Genomic DNA, 20,621 nt, shown 5'->3' on the forward strand with positions numbered 1-20,621 from the left:
TATAAATAACCTTCCAGGCTACCTATACCAAGTAAAATCCACCTGCAATTCCTAAAGTGTCCATAAGGTGGCAATAGGAGACCTTGGGTGCAGAACAAGGAAAGCTGTTTTTCTCATCTGCTCTGCTTTGGGGAGAAATTTCTAGGTTGGCTATCCTTACCTCTATCTTTGAAGAATGCTGTAAGATTTATCGTGGAATCACGATGAGCCATCTCACAAAGAGCCATCACTACAGAGAGACTGATTTAAAGAGATAACTTAGTTTGTAAACCAAGACCTTTATTTAAAAAAAAAAAAAACAAAAACAAAAACAAAAACAAAAACAAAAACTCACAGAATAAGAAGTTCCCAGAAGCTGAGGTGTCCCAGGTGTGTCACACATGCCCACTTACTTCTAAGAGCGCACAACCCAGATCACACAATTCTAACATTTATGCTGCAGTTGACTTGTACACACACACACAAAGGTGGGCAATTAGACATGTTCATCTGGGCAATATTTACTGTGGTGGGGGTGGGTTCATGTACCCAGCTCCTAGAAAACCTTGTGGCTTGTCCACAGAACCTAGAGAACATTCAGAGCAAGCCTTCCCAGCACTGATGCTTTTTTCTCAGAACCTGGACTTTCTTCACCTGAACCTATAATCCCAAAACCTGATTTTTAAAGCATAACTTAATGCTCATTATTTATAACATTGTATCTAAAAAATAAGACAGGTATCAATCTTTCATTTTCAAGAGATGACTAGTTCTATGCACTTCCTAATCCCACACACCCATCAGTTTTCTCTCCAGCACACATGCAGGGACTTGGATGGGTTGCGGGTGGTGTAGTTCATTAAAAATAGAATTTTTTGCATATAATACATTTTGACTATATTTCCCCTCCCATCTACTCCTCTCAGTTCTTCCCCCAACTCCCATCTCATCCAGATCCACTTTTTCTGTCTCACAGTAGAAAATGAGCTTTAGGAAATAATAATAAAATATAATAAGATAAAAAATTGGAATACAATAAAACAAACAAGAGGAACAGAACCCAAGAAAAGGCAGGAAAAAAACAGATATATACATAAAGACAGGCCTATTCCCACACCCAGATTACCCATTAAAAACACAAAATGGAAGCCATAATTTAAACTCAAGTGGTCAGGAGGTAATATCAGACAAATAGACAGACAGAAAGACAGACAGACAGATGTTCACACAGAGAGACAAAATAGAAAATAAAATTTAAAAGAGAATATTTTTTCAAAAAGGAAAACGCCTTGACATGACCTTGTAAGACAAAGAACCTTCATAGATGCTGTTAAGTTCGTTTTCTCTTGGCCGTGTCCTGCTGGGCATGTGACCTACGCATGAGAATAGATTGTTTCCCCAGGGAGACTGCCTTGCAGAAAATAAAATTTTCATTTGTCATTGGTTAACAGTTGCAGATTGCTTCTGGGTTGGAGATGGAGGCTTATATCCACTTCTTTCAGCATTAGGACTCTTAACTAATGGGTGGGATCCCATGCAGGCCCTGTGCGTGCGTGCGTGCGTGCGTGCGTGCGTGCGTGCGTGCGTGCGTGCGTGCGTCCTCCCTCTGTCTCTGTGAGTGCATATGAACTTTGGTAGTATTGATTTAGACGGGCTTGTTTTCTTGATGTCCTCCATCCCCTGTGGCTCTTACACTTTCTGCCTACTCTTCTTCCAAGTTCCTCCAGGCCTGTGAAGAGGAATTTGGTAAATCCCATTTAGAGCTAAGTATTCCAAGGTCTCTCACTCTCTGCATATTGCCTGACAATGGGTCTCTGTATTGGTTCACATCTGCTGCAGGAAGCAGCTTCACTAATGATGGCTGAGGCAAGGCACTGACCTATGAGTAGAGCAGAACATCTTTAGGATATGTTTTACTGCTACGTTCTTTTAATAGAACAGTAGCGTTTGGTTTTACCGTAGGTCACTGGGTTATCTATCTAGTCTCCGGTTCTTAGTCACTTAGTCACTGTTAGGTTTGGGCTCCCTCTCATGGAGTAGGTCTTAGGTTACATAAGATATTGGAGGATTATTTCTACAAGTTTTGTGCCACCATTGCACTAGCATATCTAGCAGGAAGGACATAAATTGTAGAGTGAAGAGTTGGTGTTTACTTTTTTCCTTTGGTATCACACAGAGCACCTTCTATACAAATGGCATTTAGCACATAAGGGCAGAGGCTCTGTGTAGCCACTAAGATCTGTGAAGAAATTATGTTGGAATTTTGATGGTGATTGTACGGAATCTATAGATTGCTTTTGGTCAGATGGCCATTTTTACTATATTAACTCTATCCGTGAGCACAGGAGATCTTTCCATCTTCTGCTGTCTTCTTCAGTTTCTTTCTTCAGTAACTTAATATATTTATCATACAAGTCTTTTACTTGTTTGGTTACAGTTACCCAGAAAATATTTTATATTACATAAGCCTTCTGTGAAATGTGCAGTTTCTTTGATTTCTTTCTCAGTCCGTTTGTCATCTATGTATAGAAAGGCTACGAATTTTTGTGAGTTAATTTTATATCCAGCTACATTGCTGAAAGGGCTTCTCAGCTGTAGAAGTTTCGTGGTGGAATTCTTAGGTGTGTGTGTGTGTGTGTGTGTGTGTGTGTAAAATCATATCGTTTGCAAACAAAGATACTGTGACTTCTTCCATTCTAATTTATATACTCGTAATCTCTTTCAGTTATCTTATTGCTCAAGTTAAGACTATCTTGAGTAGGTATGTAGAAACAGAACACTTTTGTGTTGTCCCTGATTTTAGTGGAATTGCTTTGAGTTTCTTTCCATTTATTTTTATGTGGGCTATGAGAGAGCTGCAAATCACCTTTATTATAAAGTATGACTCTTGTATCCCTAATCAGTCCAGGACTTTTTATCATGAAGGGGTGTTGATCTTTGTCAGAGGCCTTTTCTAAATCTAATGAGATGGTCATATCGCTTTCGTCTTTCAGGTTTGTACATATGGTGCATACCATTGATTTACGCGTATGCTGAACCACCCCTGAAAGCCAGCTCAGCTGTGGTGGATGATCATTTTGATATGTGTTTGGACTCAGTTTGCAAGTATTTTACTGAGAAGTTTTGCATCTATGTTCATAAGAGAAATTGATCTGTAATTCTTTGGTCTTTATGTGGTTTGAGGTCAGGGTAACTATGGCCTTGTAAAACTAATTAGGTATCGTTTCTTCTGTGTCCATTTTGTGCAATAATTTGAGGAGTATTGACCTTAGCTCTTTTTGGAAAGTCTTGTAGAATTTTACACTAAAATCACCTGGCTTTGGGCTTTTTGTAGTTTGTAGGTTTTTAGATATTATTTTTATTTCAATAATGGTTACAGTTCTGTTTAAACTTCTTATCAGATCTTGGTTTAACTTTGGTACGTGGTACAAGTCAAGAAAATTATGGCCGGGTGTGGTGGCATACACCTTTAATCCCAACACTTGAAAGGCAGAGGCAGGCAAATTTCTGAGTTCGAGGCCAGCATGGTCTACAAAGTGAGCTCCAGGTCAGCCAGGTCTGCACAGAGAAACCCTGTCTCGAAAAAGAAAAACAAAAACAAACAAAAAATTATGTTTCTTTAAAATTTTCCAATTTGTTCAAGTACAGGTTTTTTAGGTCCATTGCTGTAGTTCTCTGCATTGCTTTTAGTGTCTGTTTTATGTCTCTCATTTCATCTCTAATTTTATTAATTTAGCTCTTTTCTGAGTCCTTCAGTTAGTTTAGATAGGGATTTGTCCATCAGGGCTTCTGGAAGAGCAGTCCATGCTCTTAACTGCTGAGCCATCTCTCCAGGCCAAGGAATTTATTTTCTGATTCAATTTATTTGGTGTTCTGTATCCTTCTTTAACCTTAGAGAAATTTTCTTCTGTGACTTTTTTTTAATGATTTTATGATTTTGTTTTTCTGTACCCATGTCCTCTGTTTCTTCTCCTTCCTCTATTTCTATTATTCTAGATTTGCTATGTTCATACTGCTCCAGTTTTTCTGGATGGTTTGTGCCAGCTTATTTTTTTAAGATTTAATATTTTCTTTGAGTTATCCATTTCTTCCATCTTATTTTTAATGCCTCAGATTCTCTCTTCCATCACTTATATTAGTGAGGCCCGCCTCAGTGACTTCTGTTCAAATTCCTACATTTTTCATTTCTAGATTTCCCACAGTGTGGATTTATTTTCTGAATTCTATTTCCACTTTCAGATCATGAACTTTTTTATTTATTTCCTTCCAACGTTTTTGTTTTTATAGATTTCTTTAAGGGATGTATTCCTTTTTCTCATTAGGGATCATATTCATAAAGGCTATTTTTAAGGTCCTGTTTTGTGCTTCAGCTATTCTCTCTCTCTCTCTTTCTCTCTCTCTCTCTCTCTTTCTCTCTCTCTCTCTTGGCCTACAGTAGTGGGTTGCTGAGCACTAGTGGAGACATATTGTTTTGTCTATGATTATGTTTTTGCACTGGGGTCTAGGCATCTAGGTTTGGGATGACTTTAATTCTACGTGCTGATACCCGGTCTTGTCTTTATTGAGTAAGTGTTTCTTTCCTTGATTTCTGTTGCCCTCTCTGTTTCTTAAGGGATTGTGTTGGTTGTGTGTTTCATGATAGGAAATTCTTCTGGAATCCTGACATGTTTGGCCAGTGGGGATTCCAAATCAAATGTGTTTCTAAAATATTGGGAGCTGACACTTAGAAATGGGGATGGACTAGGTCAGTGAGGCCTCGGTGGTTCATAGAAAGAGGATAGCAGGGTGTTCCACCAGGATTTGTCTAGTCCCCTGGATCAGAGCAGTGAGTGAGGAGAGGCTAGAGGAAGTAGTCTGCTACAGAGCTGGAGATGAGACTAGGAGATTAGATCTGGAAGAGAAAAGGCAGACTGAAAATATGAAGCTTGTGGGCCCTCTTAGCTGGCCTACTTGCCTCCCTGGCAGGCTTTCCCAACATTCCCATGGGATGCATGCTTGAGTGAAGGATAGGATAAAGCAAGATGGGATGGAGGGAACTTGAAAGGCAAGGTCTGTGTGATCGCTAGAGGTAGGGAAAGGGAAGGAAGGGAGACCACAGCTGGTGATCTGCTACAGAGCTGAGGGTGAAACTGAAGGACTGGTGAGAAGAGAAGGGAGAGGTGAAAATCTGCAGTTAGACTACCTGCTTCCCTGTCTGGAGTGGCCTGTGGAATTAGGAACAGAGAGGAAGGGGGCCTATAGCAGGTAGTCTTCTAAAGAGCTGGGGAGAAAACTGGGGGATTGGATGTAGAGGGGAGGCAGGAGAGGTGAGAATCCAGTTAGGCTTCGCCTTCTCTGGCTGGAGTTATTTTTATTTTTTAAGATGGTATGTTACCGAGTTGCCCATACTGGCCTCAAACCCTCAAACTCCTATGCTATCTGATCCTCCAGCTCAGACAACCAAGTAACTGAAACTAGAGACACACAATATGCCCAGTCACTTTAAAACTTTTCCCATTTTCTTCCTAGCATCTTCTAAGAGTACCACTGCTACCACTTTAAGATCACATGACTAGTCAACTTCCTTCTTAGTATTTTCAGCAGAATTCACTAGTCTTGTCTCTATATGTTATCAGCAATAGTCATGACCCAACGAAAGCCTTCATCATAGCCTGGTTTGTATTAACATTAATCTCATTAATACTGCTAGTTCATGAGACAAGTTCATGTTAGAATCGTTATACTTAGTGCTGTTTCCTCCTTGTTTAACATAGTGCATTTAAAATATGTGTTTAGTGTTAACTGTATCTCACACATATGAATGTTCACTTAGAATCCAATTTTCCTATGCTACTTTAGATATAAATCATGCTCCAACCTTTCACACTAGGTTTCCACCTCCCCCTCAATTCCTTAGAATCCTATTTAGTCTGTTTTCCTGAATCCCACAATTCTTGTCCAAGTCTCATATTTTCACATAGAGAGAAAACATTCAAGAGGATATCATTATTTTTGGTGTATATACTTTGTTACCAAGTAAGTATATTCACAAAAATATTAGGTATTAACATCATTAACTATAATTTGTATACTTCAAGAACTTTAAATATGTTGTTCTGAGCTCTCTTAGCCAGTTCATAATCTCTTTCTGCACAGATGACAATCCTCTTTCTTCTCTTCCTCTTCTTCTTCCTCCTCTTCCTCTTCCTCTTCCTCTTCCTCTTCCTCTGTCACCACCACCACCAGCACCACCTCCTTCTCCACCACAACTGCCCTTGAATACACTGGCCTTTATTTTGCAGTGCTGTCAAGCTGTCACTGTTCACCAGCTGTAACAAAGCACACCAGGAAAAAAAATCAATAGCAGTTCTATAGCTGAACCCTCAACACACTTCCTGGAAAAATGTTTTCAGTTACAAAGATAAATAGTTCAATGGGATTATCTCTATATCTCCTTTAAACCCCAGTGAACACACCTACTCCCCCCAAAACACACACACACACATTTGTTGGGATAAAATTTTATCCAAACCTTCAAGGGCACAGCTAACAATGTGCCACTTCTTTGGTAACAGACTGAACTATATAAAATGTCACTGCTCAGTCCTTCCCTCCCATGAAAACCGCTGGCTTCAGAAAATTACAAATACCTCTCTAACTAAAAGTCTTTTTGAGGAATCTGGGGTTACTGGACCTAAAGTCATTCACTTATGCTTTTAAAAGTATTTCTGTTCTTTTTTTTCTTTCTTTCTTTTCTTTTTTTTTTTTTTTTTTTTTAGAATTCATAAAGTGTATCTTAAACTCTTTCTAGATCTACCCACATCCTCAAGTTTGTGTCCTTTTTCAAATAAATAAATAAATAAATACTCCAATTTGAGCACCCAGTACTCCTGAGTATGGAGCTATCCAAGGAAAAAGAGGTTGCCCTACCAAGAGCCAAGCCCTTGAAGAGAACTCCAGAAACTATTAACTGTCCATAGCTCCTTGGTTAGGTTTAGAGTCTGATAAGCTCCTTCCCACAATGCTCTTAGTTTTTGAAGGAGGCATAAAAGACAGATTTCTGTAGCTCATACTTAGCGTAAATATCTGCATTCATTATTTGTGGATGTATGGTTGTATCTATAGTAGAATCCTATTACAATGCTAAAGCAAAAAAGCAGAATCTCACCTAATGAGATTTTTAGATTATAGCAAATGTATATGAAACTCATTACTGTATAAGAGTGCATGATCTGATCCATAGCATAGCTTCTACAGCAGGCCGCTGTGCTTTGTGTCGTCTTAGTGGAATTTCATAACGGTTCATTGTGTGTCTACACACAATTTTAAAGCAGCAAGTTTCTATGAGACTATGTAGTTTCTTAGGAGTCTAAGAAATATAACGCCTTCTTTACCCCAAGAGCTCTTAAATATAACAAATCACAGCGAGGATCAGGCAGACCTGAACTAAACTCACTAACGTTTGAATTACCAAAGCTGACCTGGGTGCCACTCTGAGCCCTTCTTTGCCCCCTTGCTTAATAAACTGTTTCTTGAGACTGACACATCTCGTCCTTTGTGTTCCCGTCAGTGTTGGTGCTGCTCATCCTGTCCATGAGGCGACATCGCAAACAACCCTACATCATCGACGACGATGAGAACATCCACGAGAACATTGTGCGCTACGACGACGAGGGGGGCGGCGAAGAGGACACAGAGGCCTTCGACATCGCAGCCATGTGGAACCCGCGCGAGGCGCAGGCAGGCGCCGCCCCCAAGACGCGCCAGGACATGCTCCCCGAGATCGAGAGCCTGTCCCGCTACGTGCCTCAGACCTGCGCGGTCAGCAGCACGGTCCACAGCTACGTGCTGGCCAAGCTCTACGAGGCCGACATGGACCTGTGGGCCCCGCCCTTCGACTCCCTGCAGACCTACATGTTTGAAGGGGACGGCTCTGTGGCCGGCTCGCTCAGCTCCCTGCAGTCAGCCACCTCGGACTCAGAGCAGAGCTTTGATTTCCTCACGGACTGGGGACCCCGCTTCCGAAAACTGGCAGAACTCTACGGGGCGTCCGAGGGGCCCGCGCCCTTGTGGTGACAGAAGCCCGGAGGCAAAGGGGCACCCAAATCCAGACGTTCTCAAAGGCTGCTTCTCATGCCCGAGGCGCGGCCACCCCAGGAGCAATATTGTGCTGGACAGTGAGGATGGGAGTGAGTGGACCCAGCAGAGCTCTCTCTGGATCAGCTTTACTTGGTTAGACTAAGCTAAATAATCAGAAGGAAACCCAGGAGAAGAGGGCAGAATCTCCAATTACCATTTTAATTTCTTTTTTTGACACTGTATTCACAGGTTTGAATTATTAAAGCTTGGCTCTTTTTGTTTGTTTCTTTATTCCTTTGTTTTTTCCTATTCACCAAGGCTTTTGTCACTTTACCACCAAGAAAAGGTGCCAGTGTTAACTACACAGATAGTAGGTGAGGGCGGGAGTGGAGGCAGGGAGCAAGTCCTACTCTAGTTTTTCTGCATCGTCAGATCTGCAGAAACCAACACACACACACACACACACACACACACACACACACACACACACACACCACTGAAAAATTATTCCTCAGTGAAATCATCTTACTTGTTCTAAGGTGGGTGGTACATTATTTAACTCTTTTGAGACAAGGTTTAGACTTTCCCGGCCTTGCATGGGGAATGGTTGGGGAGGGTGGGAGAAGGAAGAGACATTGACATTGACGTGTGCTCTCATGTAAGAGCTGAACAGAGAGTTCGCATTGTAGCTGATCCAGCATCAACACGTTAGTGTGCGGTGTTCTCCTGACAGCTTTTTATGCCTTCGTAAAAGCCAGAAGGAAAGCAGAAAAGCTGCCTCGTGCACTGTAGATGTCTCTTCTGAGTGCCAAATGTGGAGATCAGATGCAACAAAAGAAAGCCAAATAAGAAGTATCTGATAAAAGCATGGGTTAGAGGGCTTTCCTAATCTGTGTAAAGTCAATCCAAGGGATGTTTACATACTGTAGATAACCTACTTGAACAAAATCAGTATTATAGAGAAGAAATGGATGTAAGAGTATTACCTGTAAAAGTTTTGTATATTTGTTAATAATTTTGTTAATAAATATGATGTGCTACATCTCAGTAACTTAGCACTTCTTTTAATAAAAGCTAAATAGAAGGAAAGGTGTATTTTGAGTTTGTTTCCTTATGGGCACACAGGGTTTTTTTTGTTTTTGTTTTTTTGTTTTGTTTTGTTTTTTAGATATTTTCTTCATTTACATTTCTGTTTTTCCCCCAAAGGGTATAAAATTTTCTTTTTTTCTTTTCTTTTTCAATTTTTATTAGATATTTTCTACATTTACATTTCAAATGTTATCCTGAAAGTCCCCTATACCGCCCCTACGCCCTGCTCCCCTACCCACTCACTCACTCCCACTTCTTGGCCCTGGCATTCCCCTGTACTGGGGCATATAAAGTTTGCAAGACCAAGGGCGCCCCTCTTCTTAATGATGGCCGACTAGGCCATCTTCTGCTACATATGCAGCTAGAGACATGAGCTCTGGGGGGTACTGGTTAGTTCATATTGTTGTTCCACCTATAGGGTTGCAGACCCCTTCAGCTCCTTGGGTGCTTTCTCTAGCTCCTCCATTGGGGGCCCTTTGTTCCATCCAATAGATGACTGTGAGCATCCACTTCTGTATTTGCCAGACACTGCCATAGCCTCAAAAGAGACAGCTATATCAGGGTCCTGTCAGCAAAATCTTCCTGGCATATGCAATAGTGTCTGGATTTGGTGGTTGTATATGGGATGGATCCCCAGGTGGGGCAGTCTCTGCATAGTCCTTCCTTCCGTATCAGCTCCAAACTTTGTCTCTGTAACTCCCTCCATGGGTATTTTGTTCCTTATTCTAAGGAGGAATGAAGTATCCACACTTTGGTCTTCCTTCTTCTTGAGTTTTGCAAATTGTATCTTGGGTAGTCTAAGTTTCTGGGCTAATTATCCAGTTATCAGTGAGTGCATATCATGTGAGTTCTTTTGTGATTGGGTTACCTCACTCAGGATAATGTCCTCCAGATACATCCATTTGCCTAAGAATTTCATAAATTCATTGTTTTTAATAGCTAAGTAGTACTCCATTGTGGAAAGGTACCACATTTTCTGTATCCATTCCTCTGTTGAGGGACATCTGGGTTCTTTCCAGCTTCTGGCTATTATAAATAAGGCCACTATGAACATAGTGGAGCATGTGTCCTTCTTACCATTTGGAACATATTCTGGGTATGTGAGAGCACAGAGTTTTATGATCCTGATTTAACCTCAGGTTGCTGGGATTTGGACTGATTCATAACACAGAAGCAGTGTCAGAGACACATGAGGCTATGAATTCCATTTTGATAACTGACCAGCATAATGACAAGGATCAAGATTAATTTTTTAATGACAATTTCATTCTTGTATCTCTGAAAAAAAGGCAAATGACCATTTAATATTAATGACACAATCATAAATTTCCCTTGTATTTTTACTTTGGTGAGAAGGAATATGACAACAAAGAGGTAGGATAACATTGTTTCCAATTTTATTTCATTGCCAAATCAAATACAAATCAGCCTATTCACTGTAGAAGAGCTCACAGCTGAGTGGTAATTAAAATAAGTAATAATTAATTAAAATAAGTAGTATACAGTATATGGCTAACTGTATCCTTTATGTATATTAGATAGTTAACAAGTGCTCAGTTAACAGTTGGAAGAGATCTCATTCTTTGACATTGTATTACTGTCTGGATTATAATCTGGATTGTAGCAGTGACTGTCAGATTTTACCATGGATCAGAATCAAACACAGGGCCCATTAAGCTGTCTCACCCAGAGAATTTCTGATTCAGTAGATGTGAAACAATTTGTCATTTTAACAAGTTACCAGCTAATACTAATACAGATGGTGTAAGGACCACATTTTAAGAATTACGTGATATACTGCTCTCTCATGTGCGTGCTCTTTCTCTCTTCTCTTCCTCCTCTTCCTCCCCCTCTTCCTCCTCCTCTTCCTCTTTCTTTCCCCCCTCTTTCTCCTCTTTCTCCCCTTCCTCCTCCTCTTCCTCCTCCTCCTCCTCCTCCTCCTCCTCCTCCTCCTCTTCCTACTCCTCCTCCCTTGCTTCCCTCCCATTCCTCCTCCTCACTCCCCACTTCTCTGGAAGGTTTATATTATCAACCCAACTGAAGCCTACCCTATCATTATAGAGGTGTCTGTACTCTTCTCAAATAACAAAAACTATTTTTTCAGACATGTATAAGTATGATGATCAAAGATTTAAGAAGGCAGGTGAGTCTCGCAGCCAGTGGGATTCTTTGCATGTTACATGCTACACTAACAGCTCAAGTCTCATCTGCAGCTTTATGTAGGTGAACTTTACTGCCATGAAAGGCAAGTAGCTCTCACTGAGCCTCCTCAAGGGTGAAGTGCAATATGAAAAATAAAGACATTTAACAAAGCAAGAGAATAAAACAGAAAGATGTGCTCAAACTAGATTCTACAGCATACTGATTGTGTGAAGTCAGACAAATTAACCTCAATAGCATTCTTCCTTTCTCCCATAAGCTCTGAGGAGAATTTTGCAACTATTTCACTTTAAGTTGCTTGCTTTACAACTGGGCACAGCTGTTATCTTAACCACAGGAGGTTATCACGGCCTACATCTTGCAAAGTCAGTCCCCATGATAATGGGCATGAAGTGATTAAGCAATTCCCTGTGCCTTCTAGCTCCCAAGAGAAGGTTTAATAGTGCAACACAGGAAGTTTGAAAGAAGCCCACAGTAGGCGCTCCATTGCTGCTCATATTGGAAACTGAAAGAGATTCCAGCCCTCAGAATGGATTTGGAAAATCTTTTTTGCCTACCATAGTAAGCCAGCATGCTTCCTCTCACAGAGAGCAGGAAAAAACCACTAAGCGGTAATGAACTCAAGTTAGGCCAGAGATCCATAGAATAACTCCACCATTCCTTTGTCAACATGTGACTAGAGTAGCCCATGAATGGCATGCTGAGGGAATCAGCACATCTTTATGAGTCAATGGATTTCATACTCAATATAAACCTGTGGTCTGAATGAAAATACAAGTGAAGATTAAAATTCACAGTAATTTAATAAAAAAAAAAGAAGTATCTAAGTAACAGGCAAGAAAGGTAGAAATGAAATGAAAGAATCCATAAACTCAAAAACAGAATCCAGGCATGGGAAAATCAGCACAGTTGATTAAAGGTTGATAGCAGCTTACCAATTATGTGTAACTAGACCTGGATATCAGAATGTTAGTTTATTAAAATGGCCCTAGGACTCTTCCTAACAGAAGTCACACCACCCAAATAGTTCTTATTATGGATCAATTCACTAGGAAGGCCAGTCTACTGTTTCTCTAATAATAAATATATGTTAAGATGTTTCTATAGATATATGCCAGGATTGCAAAGCTTTTGTTTGACTCTTAAGAAGATTCTTGTTGGACAATAGATGAAATTAGGTTAATAGTTCCTCTGTTAAAATTATCTACTAATGGAATACATGTCTCATAATTTAACTTATATTTTTAAAATGCTAATTTATTGTATGTATAAAACCAGGTATGGTGGCACTTACCAATTTTGGAAGAATAGAGTTGCCATCCAGACAGTTGGCTCCATTCTGTGAGTTTCAGGCTCAGTGAGTCTATCTCAGAATATTAGAAGAACAATTAGGAAACACTTGATGCCATCCTCTGCCCTACACACACAGAGAGAGGGGAGGGGGCGTAGGCAGAGACAGGCAAAGAGACAGAAAATGACAGAGACAGAGAGTTGTTAGTGAAAGACATAGAAAGAGACAGAGGATTTGTTCTCACATAAACTTACTTTAACATACAAGTACATGTAAATAAAAATAAGTTAAAAATAAAACAAAGTATAATTAGCACAACACCAAACCAGAACACAATGATTAATAACTTTTTCTTCCTGGTACAAAAAACTGATAAACCCTGCTGTACGTCTCTGTCCATGCTCTTAGCTTCTGAGGATGATCAGATGGCTAGAGTTAGGATGAAGGAGTTTCTTCCACTCAAGTATTTTACTTGTGTATCTGCCTTGCTCATGATACCAAGGGTTCTCCTACTGATCCAGAATTCTGTAGATCCCTTCTACATGCTGTTTGCTCTCAAAATCTACAATGATTGCCCACAGAATCTTATCTACTTTTCTACCATTTCCAGATCTTAGTCTTACTTTTACTATTTCCATTTCTCTCTCGCCTTTCCTATTGCCCATTTGACTTATACTGCACTGAAAAAAACAAATTAAAAAAAAAACAGTGGCATTTAGTGATAACCATCTTGCTGTGTCAAGGATTTCATGAGTCAGAAATTCACAGAGTGCCCAGAAAAGACATAGTGACTCTGGTCTACCATGCTAGGAATCTCCACTGTAGACTGCAACTAAAGGGTGATGCGCTGACCAGAACTTGGCTGATGCAAACACTCATTCTTCCACATTGCTGGTGATTAGATGGACTTCTTCTTGCCATAGAGATAAAAGTTCCCCCCAAAAGAGCACAAAGACCACTTTGAAGGTGAATACACTGCCGAGAATGTGGAGTCAAATGACAGAGAAGAGCTACAGCTACATCACAAGAAGAGGTGGTGTTGGGTTTGTTATGAGAAATTATCGTCTGCAGGATCATTTTTTTCCATTTTTCTGCCATGCCTCTTTTTCTGCTCCAGGAATCATGTTCTTTCCCTTTACCATTTCTGGTCCCTGTTCCCCTTCTCTCAGAAGGTTCCAGTCTTACTCTATTGGTAAGTTACTCTCCTTTGACATTCAACCTTATCTTCACTACACAGTGATTTCAGAAGTAAATGAATATTTCACTGAGCACCACCTTGGGAAATAACTGACATATCATAGGAGTGCTGGCTAGTTCTCTGTCAACTTGACAAAAGCTAGAGTCATCTGAAAGGAGAGAACCTCAACTGAGAAAAATGCCTCCATAAGGTCTAGCTATAGGGCATTTTCTTAATTAATAATTGATGACAGAGGATCCAATACATTCTGGATGGTGGTCCTATGTTCTATCTATAAGAAAGCAGGCAGAGCAAGCCATGAGGAGCAAGCCAATAAGCAGCACCCTTCCATGGCTTCTTGATCAACATTGGCCTCCAGGTTCCTGTTTGAGTTCTTGTCCTTTGATGACAAACTTTGGTGTAGAAATGGAAGCCAAATGAACTCTTTCCTCCCCAACTTGTTTGGTCATGGTGTTTGATCACAGCAATAGTAACCCTAACCAAGAGAACAAGCATATATTTTACTAACATATAACTGACATTCAACAAAATGTACATGTTTAATTGTACAGTATAATGATTTGTATCCATTTATATACCAGTGAACAATCTTGGCACTGACTATATTTGTCACCTAGAATGTTTGTCACATGCAACTTTATAATACCTACCCTACCTTCTTCAACTCTAATTAGTGATGATAGATGTTATGTTGCTATAGATTGTTTTACACTTTGTAGACGTCTACTTGGATCTAACCAAACAATATATATTTCCCTTTTACCTAAATTCCTTTCATCAGCAATAATTATTTTTAGATTTGTCAATGCCATCATATTAACAACTAACTATGCTATGTTGTGGAATAAGATTCCCTTTTATAGACAAACCACAACTTGTATTTTTTTATTTGTGAACAGATATTTGATCTGTTTATAGTTTCAAACAATAAGCAAATTTGCTATGAGCATGTGAATCTTCCTATGGGCATATTTTCTCTTCTTTGTAAATACTCAGGAATGGAATGGTTAGATTACATGTTAAGTACATGTTTAAATAACAAAAACAAACAAACCACAAAGTTTTCCAAAGTGATTCGACTTTTTCAACATTCCCAGAAACAGTGCCTTGGGTCATCCACATCCCAACAATAGCTAATATATTTAATTTCAGCAATAATAATAATAATAATATACTATATAGTGTCTCATTGGAGCTTTAATTTACAGTATCCTAAAAATAATGTTGAATTTTTCCATGTGCTTACCTGTCATCCACATATTGCCCTGTGTAATATATCTAGATGCTTTGTCAATTTTAAATTAGTTTGTTGTATTGTTATTGAGTGCTGGAATGTCTTTGTTATTTCTGGAAAACACTACCAGAAATGTGTTTTATAGAGAGAGAGGGGAGAAGAAAAGTAGAAAAAGGAAGGGGGAGCAGGGGATAAGGAAAAGAAAATGTGAGAAGGGAGGGAAAGAAGGGGAGGAGGGTGAAGGAAACAGAGAAGAGAACCACTATCATTTATCACTGCATTGTTTCTCAGATTTGTTGTGGGTTAAACTGTATACACACACCCAAGACATGCTCATGGTCTAAGCTTCAGTGGTTGTGAACTTAGTTGGAAACCAGAGTGTTATTAATAGAAGTAATCGAGTTACAGTGATGTCACACTGGGTTCAAATGGAGCCCCACCCTGTACATTTACCTAAGTGTGAGGTTTGAACACCAAGGCAGAGCCACCGACAGGAGAAAATGTGAGGATGGGGACATATTGCAGTGATGTCTCTATAAGTCAAGGAACTGATCTCAAGGTTTGGTGACAACCTTCTTGTGAGAGAGGCAGAACATCCACCTGAACACCAGAAGAAACAACCTCTGTCGACACCTTGGTTTCCAAATGCTGACCTCTTATTTTACAAGATAAAATTAGGTTGTTTTAAGTAAACCAGTTTGTTCTAGCTTCCCTAGGATATAAATTTAGATAATGCATGTGTATTTAAAATGTATATGACACATTTTAAAATTCATTGTAACATTACAAGAACAAGTCCTTCAAGTGTTCCTGTCCCTTTGGATCCTCAGCAGAGGTACACACACATACACAGCAGCTTTCCTATTAATTAACTGGTGTGTTCATTTTGTAGGATATTTTTTACCTCTCAGCCCTGACATATGGCTTCAGGGGGCTCTGAACATGCTACTGCAATCTGGCAGGACACAGGTGGCAGCAGTCCTCTGCCGCTGACTTGGCAGTGTTTGGGAAGAATTCTCACTGTTGCAGGCAGGGGGTAGGCTAGAATGAATTACCAGATGGCTGAAGCCATACTTCCATTCATGTGACTTCACTGCTATAGACTATGCAGGGTATCATGGAGTGAAGAAAGGGCACTATGCTTGCAGGAAGCAGTACTAGTGTCCATTGGTACTCAGGCACAGCCAAGGGACAGTGTTCAGAACCCCAAAACTCTGCTCAGCTGTGGGCCATATGTGTAAGGCCAGACAATTCACCTTTGCCTTGACTCTCAGTCGGTAAAGAACTGTGATGCAAAGTGAAAGAATTAACCTTCAGAGCCCAGTCTGTGGGGGTTCCTTCTGCCTCACACAAGCATTCCCTTGTTGTCCTGGTAGCCTGATATAATCCTCTGTTGTTTTCCTGTCTGGTCCATGTGCATCAAAATCAACTCATTCTAATCACTATTCATCACTTGTCAACTGTGGGGCACTACTGGTCTAGCATGGTGCTTGCAAGATTAGCCTCCCCAACCTCAAAACTCAGCATTTGCCACCTTCTTGATATTGCCTGGTAGACGTTATGATGGTAGGCATTAAGACAAGCCATCTCTCTGAAGATGGATACTGAGTACACGCAGCAACCTCAAGGGTCTCATGACTCTGTTCTAGACTGACATCTGAACTCCTTAGCTGCATGGTTTAGGGAAAACAGCACAGAGAATATACACACACACACTAATAATAATAGTAATAATGATGATGATGATGATGATGATGATGATGATGATTTAAACAAAAATAACATTAAAAAATTAAGCAAAGTACACACAGAAAACCTGGAAAGGAACGGGACGCATCATGGGAAGCACTCACCTTGGAATGAGAACAGTAACAGAGTAGTTAGTTGATCTCTTACACACTGACTGGTGATGTTCTTTAACTTAATTGTCTTTAATAGTATGCAGCAAATTTTTACATGTAAGGACACCTGCCACAGATGACATAAGAAATGAGTGAATATATTTGCTCACCATGCTCCATGATGTTTTCTCTGGAAAAGATTATTTTTCTACACTTTTGTCCAGGTTAGCTTTGACTCTCAGCCTAGATTCACTTGCGAGGAAGTTTCAGTTCAGGGTTACCCAGATCAGATTGGCCTGTAGGCATATCTGAGGGGAACTGACTTGGTTGTTAGTTGATGTTGGAAGGCCCAGCTCACTGTGGGAAGCACCCTTCCTTGGGTAGGTGGTAGTCCTGAGCTGTATAAGTAACCTAGCTGCATGAGCCTGAGTTGAAGCTAGCAAGTAGACTAACATTTCTCTGTGGCTTCAGTTGTAAGTTTCCGCATGAGTTACTTTCCAGATTCCCCTCAGTGATGGACTGCGACCTAGAAATGTAAGTCCAATAAACCCTTCCTCCACTAAGTTGCTTTTGGTCAGAATGTTTTATTACAGCAACAGAAGGAAAACTAGAACAACTATGTAGAGGGTATTTTTTTTTTTAATGAATGTCATCAAATAGGACTATGTTACCAAAACCTTATATAACCCTAGACAGCCTCCTCTTGAAAGAGCAGAAAGCTATTTCTGGAGGGCACTGGCATACTGCCACATTACAATATGTCCCATCCCTACAAACAGGACTCAAATCCTCTGTAAACTCAGGAGTACTTGCCACATCCAGCTCCTACATGGCTCTGAGCATATGCCATGAGCATCTCAGGCACTTTTGGCAAACGATTACATATGAGATTTGGCAGAGAAGTCTTCATCCTGGGATTTTAGTCATGGTCTCTCTGACAGCACCCACTGTGACACTGAGCAGATAAAGTGAATAATAACATATCCAACTTGGAAGGTCAATTTCTGCTCATATTTCTAATTATTACACACACCATCACCAAGGAGCTCCCTGTAGCAGTTTCTTGCTGTGAAGGTAGATTGTTCATTACTCAAGAGTTGGTCTTCTATTTTGGAAATCCGTAACAGCGTTGCACAAGTAGAAATCCCAAGACTGGTGCTGACTGGAACATTCATTCTCCAAAGAAAAGAAGGCAAGTGTGTTTGTCATTTTGTTTATTTGACTTCTGGGGACAGAAAGCTGGTGTCTCTCGTCCTTTCATTTCAATGTCACCCACACTGGTAGACGATCTTGAGACTAAAATAGAACTTTACTAAGATTTGTCCATTACCGTCACCTTGATTTGTTTCTCTTCTGACGAGATGTTTTCCTGTGGGAGAAAAGAAAACAATAGGAATTTCTTGTCTACAAGAAGAATATTGAGATGATATAAATAGAAACTCCTAGCAGAAAAGTCTTGATAGTGTTCTCCTAGAAAAGCACAGACTATTGTTTCAAATGCTTATTTAGGCAAAATGAGATCATCTGCATAGGAATCTAATTTCTTTTTTTATTTATTTAATTTATTTTTAATTTACTTTTTACACTCCATATTCCATTCCCTGCCCCCACCCACCCTCTGTCTGCTCCACATCCCACACCTCCTCCCCACACCACCCTGTCTCCATATGGATGCCCCACCCTCCACCCCACCTGACCTCTAAACTCACTGAAGCTTCCAGTCTCTTGAGGGTTAGGTGCACCATCTCTGAATGAACACAGACCTGGACGTCCTCTACAGTATGTGTGTTGGGGGCCTCATATCAGCTGGTGTATGCTCTCTCTTTGGTGGTCCAGAGTTTGAGTGATCTTGGAGGTGAGACTGCTGGTCCTCATCTTCTTTCAGCCTTCCCTAATTCAACAACAGGGGTAAGCTGCTTCTGGTTGGGTACAAATATCTGCATCAGACTCTTTCAGCTTCTTGTTGGGTCTTTTGGAGGGCAGTCATAATAGGTACCTTTTTATGAGCTCTCCATAACCTCAGTAATAGTGTCAGGCCTCTCCTTGAGCTGGATCCTGCTATGGGCCTGTTGCTGGACCTTCTTTTCCTCAGGCTCCTCTCCATTTCTATCGCTGTAATTCTTTCAGACAGGAACAATTATGGGTCAGAAATGCGATTGTGAGATGGGGGAATCTAATTTCTAATTAAATGTATTCCTTGACCATACTTGTCCAAGATGTCTAATATGTACTAAATGAATAATCTAGATAGACAGCAAGCTTAAGTAGGGAAATTATTTTTATATCCTCTGTATTAACTAGTATACTTGAAAGCCTTATTGAATACTGTTCTTAAAACTATTGTTGAAGTTTGGTCTGTTGTGACATACTGTACTTCTAAATTCTGTATCCCAAGGTCTAGTTGCCTCAAGACCAGTGAATTCTCATGTGTGCCAGCTTTTGTTATACAAACCTTGCTCCTAAATTGAAAACTATTGGGTTAATAAAGATGCCTACAACCTATATCTGGGCAGAAGAGAGGTAGACAGGGCTTTGATTCCTGGACTTGTCGTCTGCAGCAGAGACCACAATGAGAAAGAGGAGGAAGAAAAAAGGTCATTGGGTAGGTAGAAAGCACATGGCCATTGGTGGCAACCAGTGGGAGTAAGAGAAGCCCAGGTGGAATATGGCAAGTGATATCTTGGGGTTATTGACAGTAAAATATACAAAATAGCATAGAGAGTTGACATCTGCCCAGCTCTAATACTTTAAGCTTATTATAAATATAAAGCTTTTATATATTTTATTTGTGAGCTCAATGATTAAAGGTGGGGTAGAAACCCTCAAATAATACTTACCTCAAGAGAATTTTCAAGCCATGGACATACATCCTTTAGTGTTCTGTTGTGAGACACTGTTTATATAAATGGAATTATTATATTTGACTATGTTCTAAAAGTTTGATCAGCACTGTATTCAGTTGCTTGGTTATACCTCCATATGGCAGGTGAAAATTCTTCTCCCACGTGGTAAAGAATGGTAAAGTCAATCTGTAACCATTCTAAACTAAAACATCCATAACAGATGAAATCACAGGAGTCATTCCATTTGCTCACAGATGTTCTCATGCTCCTCTACTGGACTTTATATCTGCACCAGCACAAAGCTTATGCATTAAATGCAGCCTAACTTTCAAAGGTATTTGGGTTTAAATGAGGAAACAAGAGAGTCTGTATAAAAAGAGAAAGAGATTAGCTTATTCTCTTGACCATGTGAGGACTCAGAAATACAACAGTTGTGTTCAAGCCAGGAAAATGCCCTCATTCAGAACCTAGTCTACCAGGGTCTTGATCTTAGGATTCCTAGACCCCAACAGAAACAAAACAAAACAAAACAAAACAAAACAAAACAAAACAAAACAAACAAATGTTCTCTTACTTGAGTATCCCAGTCTATGGTATTCCATATGTAGTCCAAAGTAACTAGGTCATCCTCCCGTGTGGGGCTTCACTTCTCTATCCATTTATAGATGAGCATAGCCATCTAAAATCTATTTAGCTAATGGATGTATATGTGATCCTTAAGAGCCAGTGTAGACTCTCTCCACCTGCTTGCCTTGTGGCCCTGAGCAGCTGCTTGATCGTTAGACTTCCATTCACATCTACTGCTGACCATTGTTAGGAAGTTGGACTACAGACTAAATAATTTCCAGTTTGTGCCCTGAGCTGATCCAGTGCCATAGCACTCCATACCCAAATACCACCAGGAAAGAGCTGGTCTCCCAGGAGTGCT

At 40.2% G+C, this 20,621-nt stretch overlaps 1 protein-coding gene across 3 annotated transcripts in view; it reads left to right on the forward strand.

The window, feature by feature from the left end:
- Cdh20 (cadherin 20) overlaps nt 1-9,130 on the forward strand; it is a 227,142-nt gene extending 218,012 nt beyond the window's left edge. For 2 of the 3 annotated variants that reach the window (XM_030253941.1, XM_030253939.1), the window contains exon 12: nt 7,529-8,534. In XM_030253941.1, the coding sequence (XP_030109801.1) occupies nt 7,529-8,034 (506 nt within the window). In that variant the 3' untranslated portion in view covers nt 8,035-8,534. Of the gene's footprint in view, nt 1-7,528 lie in introns of all 3 variants that reach the window. The other variant, NM_011800.5, reaches the window with a different exon arrangement.
- The last annotated feature ends 11,491 nt before the right edge of the window (nt 9,131-20,621 follow it).

Source organism: Mus musculus, chromosome 1 (assembly GCF_000001635.26).
Source record: "Mus musculus strain C57BL/6J chromosome 1, GRCm38.p6 C57BL/6J".
In the NCBI taxonomy this organism is placed as follows: Eukaryota; Metazoa; Chordata; class Mammalia; order Rodentia; family Muridae; genus Mus; species Mus musculus.